The sequence below is a fragment of the Pipistrellus hanaki genome (genome assembly GCF_964339955.1).
Source record: "Pipistrellus hanaki genome assembly, chromosome: 10".
Lineage (NCBI taxonomy): Eukaryota > Metazoa > Chordata > Mammalia > Chiroptera > Vespertilionidae > Pipistrellus > Pipistrellus hanaki.
This window is the reverse complement of record NC_140512.1, coordinates 52,106,574-52,130,321: the sequence shown is the minus strand read 5'-3', so window position 1 is coordinate 52,130,321 and position 23,748 is coordinate 52,106,574. Positions and strand designations below refer to the sequence as shown.

The following is a 23,748-nucleotide window of genomic DNA, read 5'->3' as shown; positions in this document are numbered from 1 at the left end:
TATCTGTGCAAGGTCAATAAAGGACCCTTGGAAGGCCTTGTTGCTCATATAAGTACTTTTGAGATGGAGAGCAATAGCTTCAGTTTTGGCCGAGTAGTTAAATTTCATTATCCTTCAGTTGTTAATTCTGATAAATAAATATGTATATGGTATTCAGGGGACATGCTGGAAAAGGATTTATGACAGTTTTTACTACAGACTTGAGTGGATCCAGGAAAATTAATATATGGTTGTTATCTGTGTTAAACATACATATATATTCTTTATACTCATTATCCATGTTTAATAATTATCACAATTATATCTTATTTGTTTCATCTCCCATTTTCTTTTTCTTTTTTAATCTTTGTGAAGTATTTTAAAGCAGTTCCCAGATATCAAGTCATTTTAGCTCCATGTGCCTGAAGATGCATCTGTATATCACAATGTACAAATATTATGATGTTATTCAAGTGCTGAGACGCAGCAGTCTGGAAGCTGCGGGACACCATCCAGAATAGACGGCCCATTCTCCTACCTCTGAGAGGAAATGCACACTTAGAGGCCCATAGAGCAACAGTGTTCACAGAGAAAACCAGGGGATTACAGAGATGGGTTTGGGGATCAGAGAACTGTTATATCTCAACCAAGAGCAAGGAAATTCAGAATATAATGAGGCAGAGGATGATTGGTAATGGTTAGGTTGTTTGTAGCCGAGGAGATGGACCAATGAAACCGGAATAAGAGGTGCAGTGGGCCTTGGGCAGAGTGGCCAGAGGTTTTGTGGCCTTTGGTTTGGTTGATGGTGGTCCCAGCTCTCTGTGCTGCATGGCAGAGAGAATCGAAGGAGACAGACTAGAGACTTGGTTTGGGGAAAGATATGAGTAGTTTTTATGAAGTAAGAGTTTTTGTCAGAATAAAAATTAAGGATAGGGTTGTGTTAGAGATTATTCTGAGTTTTTAAAAATACGATCTCAAATTTGCATTAAATTATACCCTGTTCTGCTCCAAGTTTTTAATAGCTTCCCATTGTAATACTTAGGATTAAAATATCTATTTTTTATAACATGACCTCGCAGGCCTCTGCGAGCTGGCTCTCCTCCTCCTCCCTTCCCTTTACCCTCCTTTTCCTCACTTGCCCTCTACTTTATATGCCAGGAAGGACTTCCTGAGAACTGAGAGTGAGGCAGGTGAATAGAGACACGAAGGCCATAGGGAGCCACCCATGTAGACCTGGAAGAAAAAAGTGACAGAGGGGAACGGGATGACCAGAGGCCTGAGGCAGATGTGTGCATGGTGGGGCCTATATAAGGAACAGAGTGAGACAGGCTTAGTAGGAGAGGAACCCAGAAAATTACAGCGGCAGACAGTATAGCAAGTATAGCATCTTCCAGGTAACTGGGAAATTTGGCTTGTATTCCAAATGAAATAGGAAGCATTTGGAGCATTGAGGTGCGAGGAGTACTGGACTGGCCTTACATTTTAAGAGCATCTCCCTGGCTGGTATATTGAGATCCCCTGACAAAGGCAAGGACTGACTCAGAGGAAAGTGTAGCACAGTGGGGGTGGGGAGAAGTAGGGAGCTTCGATGTTGTGAAGACTGAACCAACCAGGCTTTCTGATGGGTTGGATGAGAGGCATGAACAAAATAAGAGAGTGAAAATAATAAAAGATTTACCATATACGTTGATGTTCTTACCATGACAGGACCTTGTGCAATGCCTGTGCATGGTTGGATGGAATAAAAACCTATAGAATGTATTTGAATTTAATCTGCCTTCAGTCTTTTTGTCCTAGCTTTGCCTTTGTTTTCTGTTACTGGAGAGGTGCTTTAATGTTGGGATGAAAAATGTTTACACTGAAACCTTGTCCACGGACCATCAATTTCCAGGCCTAAGTTGCATTGTCTCCTATCTTCAGAGTCTTTTTATTAGTAACCTCTGCCCATCTCCGCTCTCTACTGAGCTAAATTGACAAGACATTCGTTTGTACATTTTGTTTTAATAAAAAGCCTTGTCTATATTTTAGATTTTTGAAAAACATTTAAAAATCAGATTCACCAATCTTTAAAGAAATACAAAGGCAAAGTACTTTTCCAGGAAGTGGTTTTAGCAAATGATGTATTTAGAAAATGTTGATAAGTAGCTCCTTTGTTATATGATTGAGTCACTATTTTTTATCAGCCAAATGGGGTATTTATTGAATACCAATATTAGGGACTCTGTACCATGTGTTATCTTTGCCAATCTGCTTTCTTGTATTATTAATATCAGGCTACTTTGTAGGGAACAATGGCATATTTTATCTGCCAAACAACTGTAATTTCACATGTTATCCTGGATTTTATTAGGCTTATTATGTAAGTTGGCTACCAAGTTCAAGAGGGATGGATCTATCTTTGTGAAATACTATTTTTTACATTCTTCTGCTATATTTTATAATAGTTTTGTTTCTCACTTTGTTTTATTTTTTTATACCCCAGTTCGAACATGAACTTTTCTGGCCATGCATTATGTTTATTAGTTATGTTTACATCCTCACGAGCCCACTCCTAGGCATGAAGATGTCAAACTCCTGATTATAGATAGAATTCAATTAAATACATTGTTTTCTATTGAATTTTTTTTTCCAGAATTGCTTCTTTGGAAACCATTGGTTATAATGATTTATTTAAAATTCTGATACCTATCTGGGGTGAATAATTGAGAAACATTTTAGATTAAAATTGCAGAGACACAGGTTGAATTTTGCTCTTTTTGTCATATTCAAGGCAGTATCTAACATACTTACCCTAAAAGAAAGAGAGCATAAGATAATCCTAATTAGGTGGTGTAAAAATGTCAACCCAAGATGACACAAATTATTTTTTCCTGAAGCATAACTAATATACCAAAGCAAAAATACAGTTCATTCTTCTTTGAAATCCCAATAGAATTATTGCATATGAAATCTCAATGATTATAATAATTGGCATAAATTTCTACTTGATAAAGGTACTATGTTATATTCTACAGTATCAGAAAATGTAAATAAACCAAATGGATAGAATATAGTATAAAGGAAATATATAATTTAGGAAATATAATTTCATAAATGCAAGGGTTTCTCAAGAGTACACTGCCTGGTTCATTCTCTTTATTTTATTAGTAAGAAATAGGTGGCTCAGAGTATTGAGCAACTTAATTCCTTATAATTACTTGATATCAAAGTGAAGAGTTCATTCATTCTTCTAATAATCGGATTTTATAATCCATACCAAATTGTGCTTTCCTATATATTGTTACATTTCACTATCTCAAATTAATTCATAATATTTAAGGCAAGAACTATATTCCACTCTACTCTCCAGGTTACTGTGAGAATTGATTAAAAACAATCACAGGGATATCCGAATAGAATCCAAAGACACTTTCACTGGAGTAATTGAATTCCAAGAGGAGTTATTTGTAGACTATTCTGTAAGGAGTAGATAATATAAAGACTTCTCTTTTCAGCAGTATGATTTAGATACTTATAGATCCTTCCATGAAAAAAATTTAAATGTTGGGTAAAACACTTAGCAATTGCTTAGATAAAGTTGCAAAAAGTTATGATTACAGGAAGCCAAAAACAAAACAAAACAACAAAAATACATTTTGGAGGAAGTACTTCTAAAATCAGTTTTCACTTTGAGGGATTTGTCAAGCCCAAGAAACCTTGAAACAAGAGCAAAGCCCAGAACTTAGCCAACCTGGGGAGTCTAGTATCAAGAACCCCCAAACTCCACATAGAGTCTACGGGCCATCTTTCCCATAACCATTCCTTTCCCATAACCACCTCTAAGGCACTAAAAAAAAAATAATAATAATAATAACCTTGGCACAGGCCAAAGGGAGGAAAGCTCTCTAGAGTTTTGTTGCCAAACTATATATCCTTTGGGTGATATGAGAAAATTTCAAAGTGAGAATTTAGTTTAAAATGGCTTCTGGGTTGGTAGTTTCTTTATATGCATAAGCAGAAGCTATTGCTAATGTTTTCTGGTGGAAACTGCCTTTAAATCAGGCCTCAAATAATTGTTACAGATACACTTCTAAGTAATGTGAGCTTATAAAACACACGTGCGTGCACACACACAGTACACAACACAATGGAAAATAGGTTCTAGGCACAAGATTCAGAAGAGATGTGAGACGAAAAATCAGATCAGCAAAACTTCTAATATCACTATTATAACACATATAATACAGGCTTACTAGTATTTTAAAATATTATTTTAATTAATAAACTTTGCCATAATGGTCTTTGTCTTTTATATCTTTTTCTTGCCATATTACAGTGTATATTTTTAATGGCCACATCATATTTTGATTAAAATATGTGTTTATGTATCAATTATCTATGTGTGTGTATATAACCAATTAACTATTGCTTTGCAATTTAAGTGAATTTTTTTAGTTTAATATATTTTTCTGTGATGAATATCCTTGTTGCCAAATCTTAAATTTACCCATGATATTATTTTTTACCGAAGATGTGAGGAAATTCCTAGAACTGGAATTTTGAGCTCCAGTAATGTGTAAATGTGCTTTATATGAATTATGACTGATAAAATGGAAGTAAAATTTTTGAGAATAAGTACAAGATGTAAGTGTGCCAGAAAAATGTGGAGCAGATATTATTGGGAAAATTCACTAGTTTGTGCTTTGGTGTGTGGCTGACATTGAACTTACTGCATTTAATGAAGGACAGAGGTCAAGGCAAACAGAGAAGACTCCTGTTTTTTAAAGTTGTTGACATTATTTCAGTTGCAGATGAATGAGAGGGTTGTATTTCTTTTTCTACCACTAGTACTCCACTGGGGTGAAAAAACACGTTGCCCATTGGAGATCTGCAAGGGTTGGCCATTTTAAAAAGAGTGTAAAATACTGATTATTTTTTTTAATCAATTATTTGCTGAACATAGGGTATACATAATCCTATATTATGCTCTATTTATGTAGAAACAGAGAAAAATGCATCTGCCAACTATAATTTTGAGTGTTGATCATATCATGGCTCTTGGTTAGCTGGCTTAAAAGACCAATTTTAATTCTGTGAGAATATTGTAGGAGTTTTTGCCTAAAGTGCCTGGAAAGTTGACTATTGCTGATTAAACCCAAACAGTGACTGTGGGTTTTCTAGTGAAGTTATTTAAAGCCACCTGTGCCTTGGTAATGCACATGCTTCCAATGAGCCGTGGCGTAATGTTGTTTCTGTTTGGATGCCAGCACTGATAATCTGTGTCTGTAAGCTAACTGCTGCCATGTTCTGCAATTTGTATTTGGACTCTACATTTGTACTTAAAGAACCCTTCGTCTCTCTCTCTTCTCATAGTCATTTTGGCTTATTATACTTTTTACCTATCATGTTGTCATATCAATCCCTTCCAAATAACATCTTTCCAACTTTTCGAGTGTGAAGACAGTGACAGCATTTAGCACTATCATTTCTTTCAATGAACTAGTGTATTTATGCCCCATTCATTTCCAGTGGCCCCAGCTCCAACATAGACCATTTCACTGGCAAAACAAGATTGATGGGCTCAATCTGTTTTCAGGTTGATGCTTATCCACATCATAAATCTACCTCTCAGCTGGCAAGCCATCATCGAAAGCCCCCTGACCAGGCAAGCATACGTGCTAGGTCAACACTTGAGAAGGGCTTATCAGATCAGAGAGAGGCACTGCATTCTGTCATCCTTCCTATCACTCTTGCTTTATTTTAACAAGAATCAATGAGCAAATAGGAAAATCTTCTGCAACCTGAAACTTGAGTGAGGCGGGAAACCTTACAGTCTGTTTTAATCATAGATGATGAACCAGCAGATACCTAGTTGAAAGAGTACATAGCATTCCTATTTGTGCCAATTCCCAAATGCATCTGCTCTCCCCTGTTATAGCTGGCAATGCTTCCTGAGGAGGCAGGAGGGAGACCTGGGGCTGGTGGGAAAGGGAGAACAAAATACACAGCATGGGCAAAAGTAGGTTTATCGTTGTGAGTACAAGAAACACTGTTTATTCTCGTAGTATTATTTACTTATTAATTGTATTTTCCATGCAAACAGCTGTAAATCTACTTTTACCCCACCTCGTACTTCCTCTGTGTGCTGTCACTGACCCCTCTACCTCTAACCCCTTCTCAGATTTCTTATTTAGAACAGCAGCAGTGAGCATTAGGGTGCAGCCTCTGGAAAATGTTAAACATAGTGTTATCAGATGGCCTAACAATTCAAATTCTAGTTCTGTGCTGAAGAGAACTGGAAACATACATCCATACAAAAGTAGTACATGGATGTTTAGAGTAGCATTGTTTATAATAGCCAAAGAGTGAAATACCCAAATGTTCATCAGTAGATGTGGTATATATATACTTTGAAATCTTACCTCACCATAAAAAGAAATGAAGTCTGATTTATGCTACCACCTGAATGAACTTGGAAAACATGCTAAGTGAAAGAAACCCAGACACGTGATACATAAGGTAGGGGACTCCAGTTTACACACATGAAAATCTCTGAGCCGGATATATCTGACTAGCCACTAAGCATGTTGAATAGATTCAAGAAAATTAAAACTAGGGAGTCAGTTACAGAGTGGAAGGAAAAGAAAGAATCAATGCATTTCCTTATGTAGCCTTAGAACAAAGCAAGTGGGAGGATAATGTCACCAGGATAGGAATGCTCCTCAAAGATGGTCAATTCAAGTTCCCTATGCCTCCGGGATCACCATTTTAAAACATGCACGCAGTGACTGTATTCCTTGGTATTTGGCTCAATCTTACATTTGCTCTTCCTAGAGAGCACGCCACTTCAGACTCCATTGCAGGAAGTCAGTGCTGCTACTAGTGGAGACTTTTTTAACTTATGCTCCTGGAAGACACCAGATGAGCACGTTTTACTGGTGGTTCAGGATGAACCCTTATTAACCTTAAAATGTGTTGCTTCATGTTTGTTGTGGTTGCTCCTTGTCATTCTGTACTCCAAAACCTCTTACAAGTTATTGTTAGGGAGATAATCAAGAAACTGATTTTTCTGTTTTGTTTTTTAAACCGAGAGACCACCCCAAAGTAATAGATTATTATAAAATTCACTTGGTATATAGGAGGTAGAATATGTTCAATTCTTGAACAACAAAAGATTATGATTTTTATTTCTTTATAAAAAATATTTCATGGTCTTTTAACCAGAAATCTGGGAGAAAGGGTCTTACTTGAAGCAAAACTCAGGTGAAGTATGTTCTTCCTAGCAGTCTGCTCAAATCAAATTTTAACAGATACAAGATACTGCACATACGTATGCTGCATTGTTCTTCATACTTCAAACCACACACTATTTGCCCTTCTCACAATAGCTTACCATTAGGCAGTCCCTAATTTAGATTGCATCTCTTTCTCTGCCTTACACCTCTAGAGAGTACTCATAGGAATGACCCCTTCTTCCTCTGGGCTGCAATCTTTAGAAATTCTCCTCTCTCCTTCCTTCTTTCCTTCCTTCCTCCTTCACTCCCTCCCTTCCTTCCTTCCTCCTTCACTCCCTCCCTTCCTTCCTTTCTTCTTTCCTCAGTCTTACCCTGCTCCCAAATTCTTTAAGTAGGAAACATCAAACTTACTGTTATTATTATAAAATTCAGAAATGGCCACTATGCCATTTCTAATTCAGGGGAGGGCTGCCTGTGGTTGCAAATACAGGGAAAGGCAATGAAGGCTATAATTCAAGGTTTGTCCCTCTAACTGCAACCTCCCATTTTCTTCATTTCTCTCTCTGATTCCAGCCATAAATACTCTTTGATCTTATAGAGACCCCAGGTGTCAGCTTCTATCATTTTCTTCAGTCAAACCCTTTCCAAGCCTAATTTATTTTCTCCCAAGCTTTGACCCATCTATGGTTAATCACTTTAATTTCTTTCTCACTAGAACCTTCAACACTTTTTATCCCTTGTTTTCACCAATTCTAGGTGGTAAATCCTTAACACTGGTTCTTAAAGTCTTTCTTCTTCACTCTTATTTCTGCTTTAGAATATTCTACAGCTAGATGGCATTGCTATAAATTTCAGTTACTGTATCTCACCTGTGCCCTCCGCAATATAAAATGATTGTCAAGGAATCCTTAATAGTTTTTCTCCCTCTCCTTTCAAAGATTAGTTCAGTTTATCACCTCTCACCTTAATCCTCCACCCCAATAAGTTAATTAAGCCTGAATTTACATAACCAACTGCTATAGTTAGTGTTGATTCCATAGAAAATGCATTTTGCTAAAATCACCATTAAAAATGGTTTACTCTTCCCTATTTTAGAATTTCTGTATCACCCGTTATTTATGTTATTTTATTTTACTTGTGAGTTTCTTGGGAACCTAAAATGACATTAAATATGTATATTTGGGGGGGGGGGGGAAGAAATTGAATACTGAACCTACCATGTGTATGACCTTGATCAAGATACTTTGCTCCCAACACCCTCAATGAGCCTCCATTTCTTCATCTCTGTGATAGGTAAGGATATTACAGGGGTATTTTTAAGGTTAAGTGACACATTTTATGTAAAATGTTTAGCACAATAACAGTTTCCTAGTAGATGAGTAATAAATGAATCTGCTTTCTTCTTCACGATCTTCTACTCTAAATAATTCTGTGTAGTACTTGGCACATCTTAGTTATTTACAGTACAACATTAGAGCTAGCTACCCAGAAATAAAAAAATGTAATTGGGCAATGAAATATAGGCAAGGCATTTACTTTTCTAATGGTGTAGATAACTCATTTGTTTCTATTTGGGAGATTCTCTAAAATAATGTCTTAATCAACATGCTTTTTCACAACTTTATTGAAAGTTGGATTCCTTATTAAACATACTTTATATAAAACATAACTGCTGTTTATTCCTCAGTCCTTTATACTATGAATTCACTTGGACTAACAGAGACATTATCATTTTTTGTTTGTTTATATAGTCATTCAACAAACAATTACTGAGTATGCATTACATTCCAGAAACTATTCTCATCCATTAACAAAGTAACTTTATTGTTAGTAATTACACATTTGGTGCCCGGCCCCGGGGGCTTGGTGGTTGAGCATCAACTTATGAACCAGGAGGTTATGGTTCAATTCCTGATCAGGACACATGATTGGGTTGCAGGCTAGATTCTCAGTTGGAGAAATGCAGGAGGCAGCCAATCAATGATTCTCTCTCATCATTGAAGTTTCTGTCTCCCTCTCCCTCTCTCTTCTTCCCTGAAATCAATGAAAAGATACTAAAACAATAGTTACACACTTGGTGAAAGTTGAGTCAAGATGATCCTTTGAAGGAGCTTGTTGCCTGGATTCCTCCTCCCTATCCCCCCCACCCCCCCCAACAACACCTTACTTATGAGCAATAGAATGTCCTCACCAATCCCGATTTCCTTGACTTGACTGATTGTGAGTTATTTGAGTGTTAAAAAAAAGTACTTTACCTTTGTTTTTTTCTTAATTTAGTATCAACCCCCAAGCTCATATATAGTTCCTTGTTATAAAATTGTTGGTAGTGCTAGTAGCAGCAGCAACAGCCTTAAATTGTAATGATAACTTGTGTTTTAAAAATGGGCACTTGCCAAAGAGCTTGATCTAAGAACCCCTCTGGCAAGGTAAGGGCTGTGAATTCAGGGAATTCTTTGACCATTCATCTGACTCTTAGGGCCAATTAAAGACCATATTTATTGATGCCATCAGCAATTCCATATTTATTGAACTGAATGCATGTTCATAATCCTTAGAAAGTATTTATGAAGCGAAGTGTGTACTGCAAAAACATTCCCCTTCACCGTGGTTCTTTTCGGTATGGAAAGGCCAAGTTCAATTGAGAGCCCATAATAAACGCTTGCTGGCCATCAGGGGCGTGCCACCTCTGCAGCTCGGCAGAAGGGACCTCACATTCTCTAGCCCTCATCTCAGTGCTTGGCTCAAACATTCACAACTGGAACACCAATACTTTTAATAATGATAATTTTTAATTGAAAGTGCAAGAGTGGATAAAGACTAATTTTATTCCATTGTTCTGTGTTCTCTGCTGTTTTCTAAGCTTTTTACTACAATAATACTGCCCTCAAAATAAGGCAGACAATTTTGGCTCATTAAAGGTTTATGTACAGACTTGTATAATGTTTCCTATAGTAGAAAGATTAACATTTTTTAAATTTGGAGGTTTTGTATTTTAGAGTATATTCCAGTGATGGTGTGTGTGTGTGTGTGTGTGTGTGTGTGTGTGTGTATGTGTGTGTTTCTGATCAGTAAGTCCTTGACTGCTTGGTAATTCTCAAGGGGAAATTAGACCACCAATTATTTGAGATGCATTAGGTGTCAGATACTGTCCTGAATGCCCTTGAGTATGTTTTCTTAAACATCACCAAAGTCTTTGAAAGAGTTTACTGCAATCTGTATTTTATAAACAGAAAAGCTGAGGCTCAGAGTATTTAAATAATTTTATCACACTTACAATAGTAAGTAGCTGATGTGGGGTCTGGCACAGACCTTTTTGATTGTTCCCACTGTACCATAGTTTTCTCAGTGAGAATATTTGTTTCCGTTTTTTTCTACGGCTTTAGTTTTTTATTTCTGTCTGCTAAAATGACTATATTTATTATAAATGACATCAAATTCTAGTTGGGAGAATCAAGGAATACTAGGTGTACAGGTTAATAATGGCGGATTTTATAATAAAAGAAAACACGATAATTTCAAGAGAAACATCAAAAGTGCTTTATTCAAAGTAATGTCCATCGCTAGCTACATTTTTCCCATCTTTCAGGTAATTTGTGGATACCATTCCAATAGAAGTTTTCTTGTTTTGAGGCAAACCATTCAAAGACCCAATTTTCTACCTCTTCGTATGTTTTTAAAATATATATATTTTTTATTGATTTTTGTTTTTTTTTTACAGAGAGGAAGGGAGAGGGATAGAGAGTTAGAAACATCAATAAGAGAGGAACATCGATTAGTTGTCTTCTGCACACCTCCCACTGGGGATGTGCCCTAAACCAAGGTACATGCCCTTGACCAAAATCAAACCTGGGACTCTTCTTCAGTCTGCAGGCCGACGTTCTATCCACTGAGCCAAACCGGTCAGGGCTTTTCATAAGTTTTGAAGTGCTGATCAAAAAGTGTATGTGCTATCGATCGGAACAAGTGGTAATCTGAAGGAGCAAGGTCTGGTGAATATAGTGGGTGGGTTAATACTTCCCTGGCAAGATCTTTTAATGCATCTTTAATTGACTTTGAAGTGTATGATGGTGCATCATCATGAAGCAAAATTACTTTGCTGTGTCTTCTGGCCCATTCTGGTCATTTTACAGTCAAAGCATGGTTTAAATTGATTATTTGTTGTTGGTAATGATAAGTATTAAATGTTTCACCTGGTTTTATTTATTTTTATTTTTTAAAGATATATTTTATTGATTTTTTTTTTTCTTTCAGAGAGGAAATGAGAGGGATAGAGAATTAGAAACATGGATGAGAGAGAAACATCAGCTGCCTCCTGCACACCCCCCTCTGCGGATGTGTCTGCAATCAAGGTACATGCCCTTGACCAGAATCTAACCTGGGACCCTTCAGTCCACAGGCCAACACTCTATCCACTGAGCCAAACTGGTTACGGCTCACCTGGTTTTAGAAGCTCATAATACACCACACCTTCCTGATCGCACCAAACCCAGAGCATTGTCTTCTTTCCGAAGAGATTTGGCCTTGCAGTTGATGTTGATAGTTGAGCTGTGTCAACCCTTGGTTTTGTATGTTTGGTATTCTCAAAATAAACCCACTTTTCATCATTAGTAACAATTCAATGCAAAAAAAGACTTTTATTGATTACTTTTCAGTTTTCCATTTGCCTTTTGTTCAGTTGATGTGGCACCCATTCTCCTCCTTTTAAAATCTTTCCTATTGCTTGTAAATAATCAGAGATTGTTTACTGAGCAACATTTAATCCTTCTGAAAGTTGTTTTTGAATTTGACATGCATCTATCCAATAATGCTTGTAATTGTTGGTCTTCAAACTTTTTCAGTTGACCTGGATGTTCTTTGCCTTTCACATTGAAATCATCACTTTTAAAGCATTTAAACCAGTGTTCACAAGTATCTTGAGATGGAGCATGTTCACCATAAGCATGCCGAAGTATATATAACTTTTCTTCAAAATAATGAATTAAAACTTCCTGCAAATACTCTTTTTTTTGGGGGGGGGGGGTGGAGGGGGCACAAAATTCGACATTTTTAAGCATAAAAATATCTATAATGTTAACACTTTCAGCAAATTTGACATATGAAGTTTTGAAGCTTGCTGTCAATACAACAAAATAGCATACATGTCAAATCACATATATATCAACATATGTGTAGCTCCATCTATTGAAAAACATCCCCATTATGAACTGGTACACCTAGTAGATAAGTTTGGGAGTTCATTAACTATAAGGAAATGAGTTCTAAATGAAGGACTAACTGTGAGCTCTAAGAGGCTGTCATCTCCACAGTCATTGGGTGGCCTGGGTGCCTCTTGCCATCCTGTCCTCATTGTCAGAAACAGGAAATGTGGCCGGGGCATTTCTGCCCCTCCTTTCTGCGGAGCAGTTCTTCTCCTTGTACTGCTATTGTCCGTCTCCCTTCTCCCCAGCCATCCATCATCATTTACTGTTTTCTCTGGTGCCTATCACCTGGCCTCTCCAGCCCAGGTAGACTGTAGTGTAATGAACGGCGGGAGAGAGAGGCTCTGGGCCATCCTGTGCTCTTCTCAGGATTGAACAACGTGCTCCCTGGGACTGCTCATGGCAGCAGCTCCTTGATTCTGGGAAGGCATCTAAGGACTGCCCGGCCTGGTTGCTCGCCCAGTTGCTAGCCGGCTAGAATAAATCTCAGAGCACAGAGAATCACAGTCTGTGTGGTCTTTGGCCACAGCCTTTACCTTTGGTTGTGACAGCTCTGTTTTCAAGAATATTTTCCCTAGGTCAGTGCTGTTTATTGGAAATTTAGTAAGCGAGGTTAAAAACTTGTGGTCTGTAAGGAGGACATCTCAGCGAATACAGTGTAGCGGGCCCTTGATAGCAGGACTGGAGTAACAAAAAAGTTCTTGTATGTGGAATTGCTCTTCAGCTTAAAGTCTCTTTTTTTTTTTTTTTTTTTTTTCATATTTCTACCCAAGCTTTCAGTAATCCTGTGTCTATAGCTAACAGGTATTTAGAATAAATGACTGGAGGTGGGTAGATCAGGTCTGTATTTAATTATTGAATACCAAAAATCACAGAACATCAGAATTTTTAAAAGCCTTTGGAGATCATGTAGTCTTTAAAAAGATATGCTCACATCTAGTAGATTTAGGCATTATTTTTTGTGTGAATTCGTTTATTCCATGGTCAGTTATGTTGTCCCTGGAGTGTAGAATATAACCAGGTTTCTTCTATACACCTGCTCCCCCTCCCCCCATTTCCTTGGTGATTCAATTGTGTCTAGATTTTATGATCTTGGAAGGGGAAGTGTTGATAAAGGAGGCTTATTGACTGCTGCTTTTTTTCTGTCTGTGACTATCCAGGGACCTCGGAGGAGGATTTTTATAAAGGAGCAATGTTTGTGCTGGTCTTGATGCTCTCCTTTAACCCAGCAGAACAGTCATATCACTGAGGCAAAGATAGTACAATAAGATGGATTTCTTTCTAATGAGTAAAAATAGCTCATGCTTTAGACTTAAGCGCTGAACATGCCATTGTATTTTCTGTTTTTCTTAAGACAGACCTTGCTCTGATTAGTTGGTGGAAACAACTAATCCAAGTGGGATTTGTCTAGACTCTGGTGCCCCTGGGAACTCTTGAGGATCTGCGCTATGGATTTCTGAAGCTTCACATGTTTTTATCAGTCAATTTCCAAGATGCCTCAGAGACCATTAAGATAGATAATAGATCAGGTGAGATTAAGCTGTGTTTGGTGTCATGCAAAGAAGTATAATTAGAAAGAAAATGTTTAATTTAGAAAAAATAAGGGAAACATTGTAAATGCAAATTGTGAAGGTTTTGAGAAGCCCATTTTGTGGCATGTATCTTTCTTGTCAGAGTCCTGAAACTCTTCAGAAATAACATAAGATAGATGAAAGATGAAAATTACTTTTATATTGATATAGGCCAGAGTGTTCTAAATGAACATCAAAATTAAACTGACTTGCGCACCCACTTACAGAGGGTCCTGGACCACTCGTCCTTCTCTGACAAGGCAGAAGCTTTATTACTAAATTTAGCAAGACCACACTTATTATCTACTAGAGACCCGGTGCACGGATTCATGCACCAGTGGGGTCCCTCTGCCTGCCCAGCGGGGATCAGGCTGAAACTGTCAGCCTGACATTCCCCAAGGAGCCCCTGAGTGCGAGAGGGCACTCTGCAAAGTTGCTGTCCACCAGAGCTCCTGCGTTGAGCATCTGCCCCCTGGTAGTTAATGCATGTCATAGCTACCAGTAGGTCAGCTAGTGGCTTAGGCTGTTATATGTCATTAGGTTTCTAAAACAGAATAAGGGGGGTTGCTGAAGCAAGTATGCCCAGCTTTTTTTCATCTCAATTTTACCAGAGGAGTTAGTTCACTTTCCCTGGAGTGGGTTAAAGATGGAGAGCGGTTAGGGATTACATTAATAAAGCTTTATTTTAATGGGAAGAAATCTGAGCATTGGGGGTGGAAGGAGAGTATTTCTCCCAACACCGTAAAATATACATTGTTTTCGCATCCTAAACTCTGTGTGATCAGGATATATCTGTAATCAATGGCATCTTAATGGCTGTCCAGCTGAAGACAGTCATAATGACTTGTTTTGCCTCAGTGTGTGGGAATTGAGTGACTATTCCTCATACTGTGACTCTATTTCAGATAATGAACCTCTTAAGGACCATTTGAGGAATGAATATGAGTCTCCCTTAGTACAGGGACATGTTTTCTTTAGATCTTCTGATGGCATCAAGAACATATCAATATATCAAACCTGGCTGAGTGGATATCAATGAGCAGCTTGAAATAAAGTGCTGGAAACACTCCTCTAAGAAACTCACTTGCTGACAATCTTTAGAAAACAAGGGTAGTCACAACCCGGGGTCATTCAGAAGCGCTGGACTCGGAGTATTCCATAGTTTTAGGAATTTCTCAACCAGTTTATTTTTCTTATATCTCCTTATTTCATGTGTATGTGAGACTTATAGTAAACATCCACCTATTTTAAAAGGAACTTTTCAGTAAGAAAAAAATAAAGATCCTAAGTGATAAGGAAACATTCTGTAGTTTACTTACTGTTAAACTAAAATAATAGCAGATCTTTCAATCAATGGGATCTTAGATTTGATGAAATACAGACAGTTGAGTTCATTTGGGTCTTTGCTCCAACCTTTACTGCCCTGGACAACTTTGAATGGCCATTCTCTTCCCTTGAAAGTTTTCTGTGCTGTACTGTCCAAGATAGATACTGGTGATTAGAGAGCAAGAGCTATACCCTTGCACTTTTCTTGAAATATACTCTTTATTCCCACTGTGCTTCCATGAAAATGCTCATTCATAGTTTATTTAATGTGGAAGGCTAGACCAAGTCATTCCAAATTGTATTGTAGATATTGAAGGCAATTGTTTTCAAAGATGGTCCTTCTTATGTCCCCATAACATTTATTGAGATATGCTTGGTTTATTTCTTTATAATATTTCTAAAAACTATATCTCTATTTTTTTAAAATTTTTTTCTGAAAGGGGGTCCTGATGACAATTTAATAGAAGGTGGAGGAACAAAATTTGTCTGCAAACCTGGAGCCAGAAATATCACCGTCATATTCCATCCGCTGCTAAGGTAAGTCCAATCCTGCGTAGACACTGAAGGTCAATACTTTCATTATTGATGCAGATGTGCAGAACACTAATAGGTCAGTCAGCATTGAAACATCATAAAAAAGAAAACTTGCTCCATTTCTTAAGGCCTCTCTATCAAAGTGGTCAATAGAATAAATAATGTCAACCCCACTAAGTAGCTGCCTGTTCTCAGGAGTAATACTTCATAAACACTTTAGACTTTCTCTCCTACTCCCTGTCCCTGCTCTTCTTCCTTCCTCCATCTTTTCCTTCCTCTCCTTATGTATTTCAGAGATTGGCAAACTAGGGCCCATGGGAGAGGGCTAACCTGCCACATGTTTTTATAAATACATTTTTATTGACACACGGTCATGCTCATTCATTTATATATTGCCCATTGCTGTTTTTGTGCTACAAATGCAGCCGTGAATATTTGCAGCAGAACCCATATGGCCCATAAAGCCCGAAATACTTATGCTTCAGCTCTTGACAACAAAAAATTGCAGACCAGTGATCTGTCTCATTAATTTACACTAATTACTTGACTTTCTTTGAGAATTGGCAGGTCTCTGAACAAATATGATTTATAAAACTAAAGATATTATATCAGTTAAATACATGATTTTTATATGTAGAAGGAAAACTTGATGGTGACTATTACATTGCTCAGATTATTGTGATACTATGACGTAAGAAAGTAAGAATCCATGATAATTCTATTTTTTTAAAAAATTTAAGCCCTAAGTACCATTAAAAGGGTGCTTTTTGGGATGAGGGAAGGGGGTTTGTTCAATGGATCTAAAGTTTCAGTTTTGCAAGATGAAAATGTTCTTGAGATCTGTTACAACAATGTGCATATAGTTAACACTTATTGTACTGCATCCCTGAAAGACATTAAGATGGTAAATTATGAGTTTTGGCTACAATAAAAAAAGAGAACTTTTGGGACTAATATAATATCTAATGTAATATTAGTTGTATGTTTTTCTTGGTAATAACCAGTGTATATTTTTGCTATATTTTCATACAATGAATAAGAAACTCTTGAATTAATTAAAAGTTAGATACCTCACATCATCATGTTAACTTTATTAGGTAACTTCTATAATATTTGAGGCATTTGGATTAATGGTTAAACAGATGCTACTGAATTGGTCAGAGATAATACTATATGTACTTTCCAAAACATAAGTACGTTATTACTGGAATTATCCTATCAACTCATTAGCCAAGAATTACTAAATTGATATCATTAGAATTTATTTAATTCTAATCTTTAACCAGTTTTTAAAAATTGTACCAGAATACTTTACCCATTTAGGTTTAAATGCAAAAAGCACAAATAAATAGATTCAACAACAATAACAATAAAAAACCCCACTTTTGCACAATAAAAAATAAAAGATTTTATTAAAAAAATTTTTTTTTAATATATGTTTTATTGATTTTTTTACAGAGAGGAAAAGAGAGGGATAGAGAGCTAGAAACATCGATGAGAAAGAAACATTGACCAGCTGCCTCCTGCACACCCCCCACTGGGGATGTGTCCGCAACCAATGTACATGCCCTTGACCAGAATTGAACCTTGGACCTTTCAGTCCACAGACTGACGCTCTATCCACTGAGCCAAACCAGTTTCGGCTAAAAATAAAAGATTTTAAAAGAAATGTTATTAACCTTTGAAAAATTGGTTTAGCAAACATTTGAGTAAATTCATGTAATTTAATAATGACTGAATTAAGAGAATTAAGACTATTGCTCTAAATGTAGTTGATTTTATATACCTATGAAATAGGTAAATTAAAGCATATAGAATTTCTGGATTAAGTAACAATTCTCTCATATATCGACTAACTTTGGTAATTAATTTAGTACTCACTCTCTTCTCCAATTACAATTGATTTCTACTTAGTTAATGTTGCTAATTGTTAGGAAAATGGGAAATTACCTAAATCAGTATAGGCATCTTCTAACCTAGATTGAACGCCATAATTGACTGCAGAGTTCTGCATGGCTTGGTAAATGGAATCCTCGTGCTTACATTTGTCCCTAAGTACAAAAGAAACAAACACTCGGGAAGTTTTTGGCAGTGTTTATAATAGCCACTTTTCAAGAGCTTTTTCCCCAGAAACATTTTTCCTGTTTCAATGTGAAGTTAGTTGAATGGAAAAAACTTACCATTTCCCACTTAATAAAATGCAATTTGTGTAAAATACTGGTAGAACTTAATGCATTACAGTTCTTGACAATTATTGTTTAGTGTTATTTGTGCCTGCTTTACTGAAGAGTTGTTTTGAGGCTTGAGAATATTCCTATAAGGTTTACTTACATGTTTGGTCTCTACATTCATTCAGAATTATATTATTATTTTTTAATTTTTATTTTTATTTTCAATAGTCACCTGAGGAGTGAAGATATTTTTTCCATTGATTTTTTAGAGAGAGTAGAAAGGGGGAGAAGGGAGAGGGAGAAAGAGAGACAGGGGTAGGAGGAGAGATACATAATCTGGGACACATCAATTGGTTGCCTCCCACATATGCCCAACCTGGGGCAGGGATCTGACCTGCATTTCAGGTATGTGCCCTTTATCAGAAATCAAACTCAAGACCCTTCAGTGGGCAGTTAGATATTCTTCTACTGAGCCACAAAGGCCAGCATTAGATTTTCATTGATTACAACTGGAGAAAGTTTTGTTGCATGATTACAATAGTTTATCATGCATTTATTCTCTGTGTAACTCTTAATATTATGTGGTCTGCAAGGTAAATCAACTCTTTCCCAAGAAGGTGATCATCATAGACTTTAAATTAGCCTTTGACTCAAAGTGCAACTTATCTTCTCAAACCATTACAGAGTTTTAGCTGATAACTCCTGATGGGCTTATGAAACTTCAAATGACTAAGATCTTTTAGTATTTATTTATTTGTTTGTTTCTTTTAGTTTTTGTGCTTCAGCACCTGCTGATTATTAGATTTATTATTCTAAAGTTTGAAAGTTTACTTTCAGTAATGAGGAGAATCAGAGTGCATTGTCATACTAGTATACTTTATTTTTACTATTATCATTTGAAAATTTCCCATTTCTTTTATAGTCATTCATTTATTTATGGTTAATAAATGCGATGTTTATTGAATGCCTGTATTATGTGTTTTTCTCTAAGTTAGATCTGGGGTCTTGTTTAGAAATAGTCACTCTTATTGTTATGGGCTTGCTTGTTTAAATATGTATAGATATACTTTTCATCCTTTTGCTCCTTGTTTGCTTTTTGGTTTTTGTTTGTTTGTTTGTTTGTTTTGTGCTAAAGTGAATGTGATTTAGCAACTTATGACTTAAAAGAAGATGTAACATAGTGGGAGAGGCAGTGTAGAAGAATGGAAAGTTAGAAAAAAGCATAATTTTAAAATTTAAAAAGAAAACCAGAACAAGTTACCAACGTTCAGATGTAAGTTCCATCACTTCATTTTTACTCACTGATTATTTCTCGAACTCTGATTCTATGCCAGGTTCTGAGAAGACAAAAACATAAGATGGAATTCTTGCCTGCTCACTTGGTGGCTGCGTAGGTGGCAAAAAATTAGAAAGACGCAAACACCAATTATTGGAGAGGAGGTTGATCAGTGGGTTCTCTTACACCCACAATGTAAATTGGGACAGCCTCTGCAAACAGCTTGACATTATTGAGCGATCACATCCTGTCACCAAGCAGTCCCATCCAGATGTGTTTCTGCTCGAGTGGAGTGACTAATTTTATTTCCATTTCAATTTTCCACTCTTTCTCCTTGATTGTAATAATGAGTCTTTATAACTCCATATTAAAAATAAGTTCAGAAGGAACTCATCACTAATTGACTTTTATCACAAGCCAGCACTGTTCAAACATGATGTCATTGTTTTCCTCAACTCTTTCAGTGAGGAATCTCAAACTCTTTCCACCAGGAAGGAAGAAACCCTCCCCCGTGTGGAGCAGGGCCTTCATTTTTCCTTCCCTTCACTTCTCCTGTGTCTAGCAACACTGTTCTCTGTCTTCTAGAAACTTTGGCTGTGGCTTTTCCACACTTTATTTATTGAAACATTTCTTTTCATAATTTTTATTCAGCTGCCAGTGCATTCTTTGCAGCCTGAAGGTTTTCTGTATAGAAAACTGAAGCACCTGCTGAGAACACCACACCGTGGATTCCCATTATGCTGTTTTATATATGCTCAGCAGTTGTTTATACTGTCCTCACATAAACTTACTGCACAGGCTCCTCAGATCTGGTAACCTTGCAGACTTGTTCTTATACTCTTCTCAATTAATGCCGGCCCATCACCAGGAAATGCACACGCTGTTGGAGGCAAATATACTGACTTCCTGTTTGCTCACTCCCCATTAGCCCTGATGACCCCTTGATTTGTTTCTTTAATGCTTTTTCATACCATTTTCTCTTTTTTGGTTCATAAACCAGAAAATTGTCTTAGAGCGTGAAGGTTTAGAAAGATGAAGTATAGTAGTATCCTTGCTTCAGTCTTGTTCTAAAAAGGCACTGTGTGCAATTAAGCCTTTAAGCTTTGGACAATAAGGGGTCATCTGATCAATTTCTCTCCTTGTGGGTCTAAATTAGTGGTTGGCAAACCATTAGTCATGGAGCCAAATATCAACAGTACAATGATTGAAATTTCTTTTGAGAGCCAAATTTTTTAAACCCAAACTTCTTCTAACACCATTTCTTCCAAATAGACTCACCCAGGCTGTGGTATTTTGTGGAAGAGCCACACTCAAGGGGCCAAAGAACTGCATGTGAGTGGCGAGCCCCAGTTTGCCAACCATGGGTTTAAATGAAAAATCAAACAAAACCATATTGAAATAAACACACTTCAAGCCACACCTGGATGGGTTCTGAAATACTTGCACCAAAATATAGACCTTGGAAATGATAGGACTGGTGCCTTTTTCCCATTGACCTTGTTATTTTTATAGCTTTCTTGTAAAACATGCAAGAGGAATGGTAGATTCATTATGATAAATGGAATTTATTTTCTAGGCCTTGAATTTTAGAACAAAAGGGAGAAATGTTAATGTTGAAATTTGAATGGCATATTTTTCTTCTTTTGTCTAGGTCTGGCATGAATTTAGATTGTTAAAAAATATTATTTTGAATAATTATATTATGGTAATTATTAACCATGATCTAAATATAACTAAACCTTCACCAATGAAGTACATTTTATTGAGGTATCAACCATAGTTTAACATAGTGTAACACTTTTTAATAACAACTAATATATAATGACTTTGTGGCTGCTATTTGAGGGGGAAGGAGTGAGAATTTGTTTTTCCCTTTGCTTTTTCATTTACTTATTATCATCATTAATCTTTATTTTCTAAAAATCTGAAAACAAAGAATCTTCATGTCTTAGATTTGTTAGTACAATTTCTTTGTATAGCAGAAAATGGTTGACAACAAAATGTATTTTAAATTCTTGTAGCATCTAACTGAAGTATTCAGAATACAATCTAATGCTTGCTCTGTCTTCTGATCTATCCATCTATGCATGTATTCTGGGCCAATAAGGCAAATTAGTGAGGACAGTTACAAATGAAAACAAAGTCCTATTTGCATTGCTCTGTGTTGCCATCACCATCTCTTGTAGGCTCTGGTTTCAAAGGTGGAATCATCAAAGGCAGGCTGGGATTTGATGCCCCCCATCATTGCTTGAGAGGCAGGAATTCCAAGTGTTTAGAGCTAGGACAAGTCAGGACCAAGGATACATTTCAGGGAAGGTCCTCATGTGGCCTCTTCTTCTAAGTACATAAACCCTATTGGATTAGGGTCCTGCCCTTATGATCTCTTTTAACCTTAATTATCTACTGTGGATAATACATTAAGTATTGCATTTAGAACACACTGTGGACATTAATTTAGTAAATGGTTTATTTAGTCACTTCTTTAGCATTGGGACCACTGTTCCAATGTATAGGCATTTTCTGTATTGTATGGTAAGAGGATAGACAGCTGAAAGTGGGCTGGGAGTAAGGTAGAGATGATTATAGTTCATTTTTTGATGTTTTTGAGATCACTGTGAGTCTTAAGTTTTTATGTATTGATATATAAAATAAAGGAGTTGGTTGGTCTGTATTTTTCTTTTCACCTTTTGAGTTTTGTGATTCTGTGATTGGGAAGAGCTTTTCTAATATTTAGGGACTCCAAAGGCTTAACATTTTAAAATTTAAATGCTCAACTGACAATGTATTTTTTTCTTTTGCTTATTGCTTCAACTAGCTCTTAAAAGGCATTTGGCTCTTTCGGGTAATGAGCACTTTGCATATATGAAGTGTGTTTCTTATGAGACAAATTGAAGAACAGATGTTTGCAGTCTTGGGGTGACTTGGCAGAGGTAAAAGGCTGAAGACATAGTAGATGATGGTGCCATTTAAAGTTGTAAAAATGCCACTGAGGCTTACTCTGTGGAACACAACTTGAATATTGAATATGTAGGCAGTGAACATTTTTCACTGTTATCAGCAACACTTCATTGAAATCAGACAGCAATTAAGTCTTCCTGGGTAGAACAAAAATGAAATATTTATTGGTCATTAAGGAGTAGGCTGGCATTTAGGTCAGTTAATGAGTTGAAATTTTCTTTGCACCTGGGGCTTTGGTGATGGACAGTATCTCTGGCTGTGTGCCTTTCTCAAGGCAATCGACTGTAAGAACAAGTAATTGTAACCACATAATCAATTCATATTTGTCTTCATAAAGAGTAACTTCTAAAAGTTAATCTTGACAGATACAGGAGCTGCCAGTTAGCAGGAGTATGGGGTACTGTTTCAGTGTTTCTTATGGCCTGGTTGTGAATAGCTGTGAAATTAAAGTCAGGGGATCAGGAAATGGCTGAAGCCAAACCTGAGGAATGAAAAGCTCTAGCATTGATTATGCCAGTAACAAAGTTATGTTTCTAATAGTGATATTCGAACTCCAAGGCCATTGTGATTAACATTTTTATTTTTGTTGTATTCATTATTGCATTTATAATTCGACATATTGACAGTACTGGTAGATCAAAGGCTTATAAAATCCATTGTTATTATTAAGCATAATAATAAAAATTTATTGCCTTATGAATTTAACAAAATTTATTGAGCACTTACTTTCCATCTGTCAATTGACAAGTCTCTGACTGCATGCAATTTAGTCCAGCAGAAAAGTCAGAGAAGAAAAAGTAAACCAGTCCACCTGGGGAACATTACCAGGTTTATGAAGTGTTTATGAAGAACCACCAAGAATATAGAAATTTGGTAATGACTGGTGGTGGTGGTAGGGACACAATTTTATAGAAGGTGAGCTGGGAAGGCCTTTCTGAGAAATGGCATTGGATTGGAAGAAGATGAATACTCTCAAGGAAGAGTGAATAGAATGGTGTGAATGGGGGGGGTGGTGCTGGAGTGCAGGCCAGGGCCTATAAGCAGGGAGCTTGTACACAGGGTTGTCAAGGCAAAAATTTCTACTTTTTGTTTAAAAGAGGATGGCATTATATTTAGACTGTAAAAAATTTGGGGAACTAGATCTGAAACTTTCAGTCACTCTGAAGACCCAGAGAGCCTCATGTAATGGCTGTCAGGCTTTAGCTTGCTGGCTTTGAAACACTTAGGAAGCCCTGTTTTTAATGGTGACGTTATTAGCACTTCTCCAATTAACATAGTGAAAATCCTTTGTCCCTCTTAACAATGATGTGTACTGAAATGGAAAAGAAGTCTTTGATATAGCCCACTTTGAGGTATTATCCAGAGATATGGAGCAAATATTACAATGCCATTAGCCTTTCAAGATATTATTAAGGACTTATTTCTTCTGTGGGACATCCCAGGTATATGGGAGTTCACAAAGAATAGTTGTGGCTGAACTGCAAAGTACTGTTTTCTTGTAAAGAGTAGGATGGGCTGACT

General features: G+C 36.7%; 1 protein-coding gene across 1 annotated transcript in view; it reads left to right on the top strand.

The window, feature by feature from the left end:
• Window positions 1-23,748, top strand: part of EXOC4 (exocyst complex component 4) — a 675,663-nt gene that overhangs the window by 281,504 nt on the left and 370,411 nt on the right. Inside the window, exon 10 of the mRNA XM_084896566.1 lies at window positions 15,729-15,825. Coding sequence (XP_084752692.1) covers window positions 15,729-15,825 — 97 coding nt within the window. The remainder of the gene's footprint in view (window positions 1-15,728; window positions 15,826-23,748) is intronic.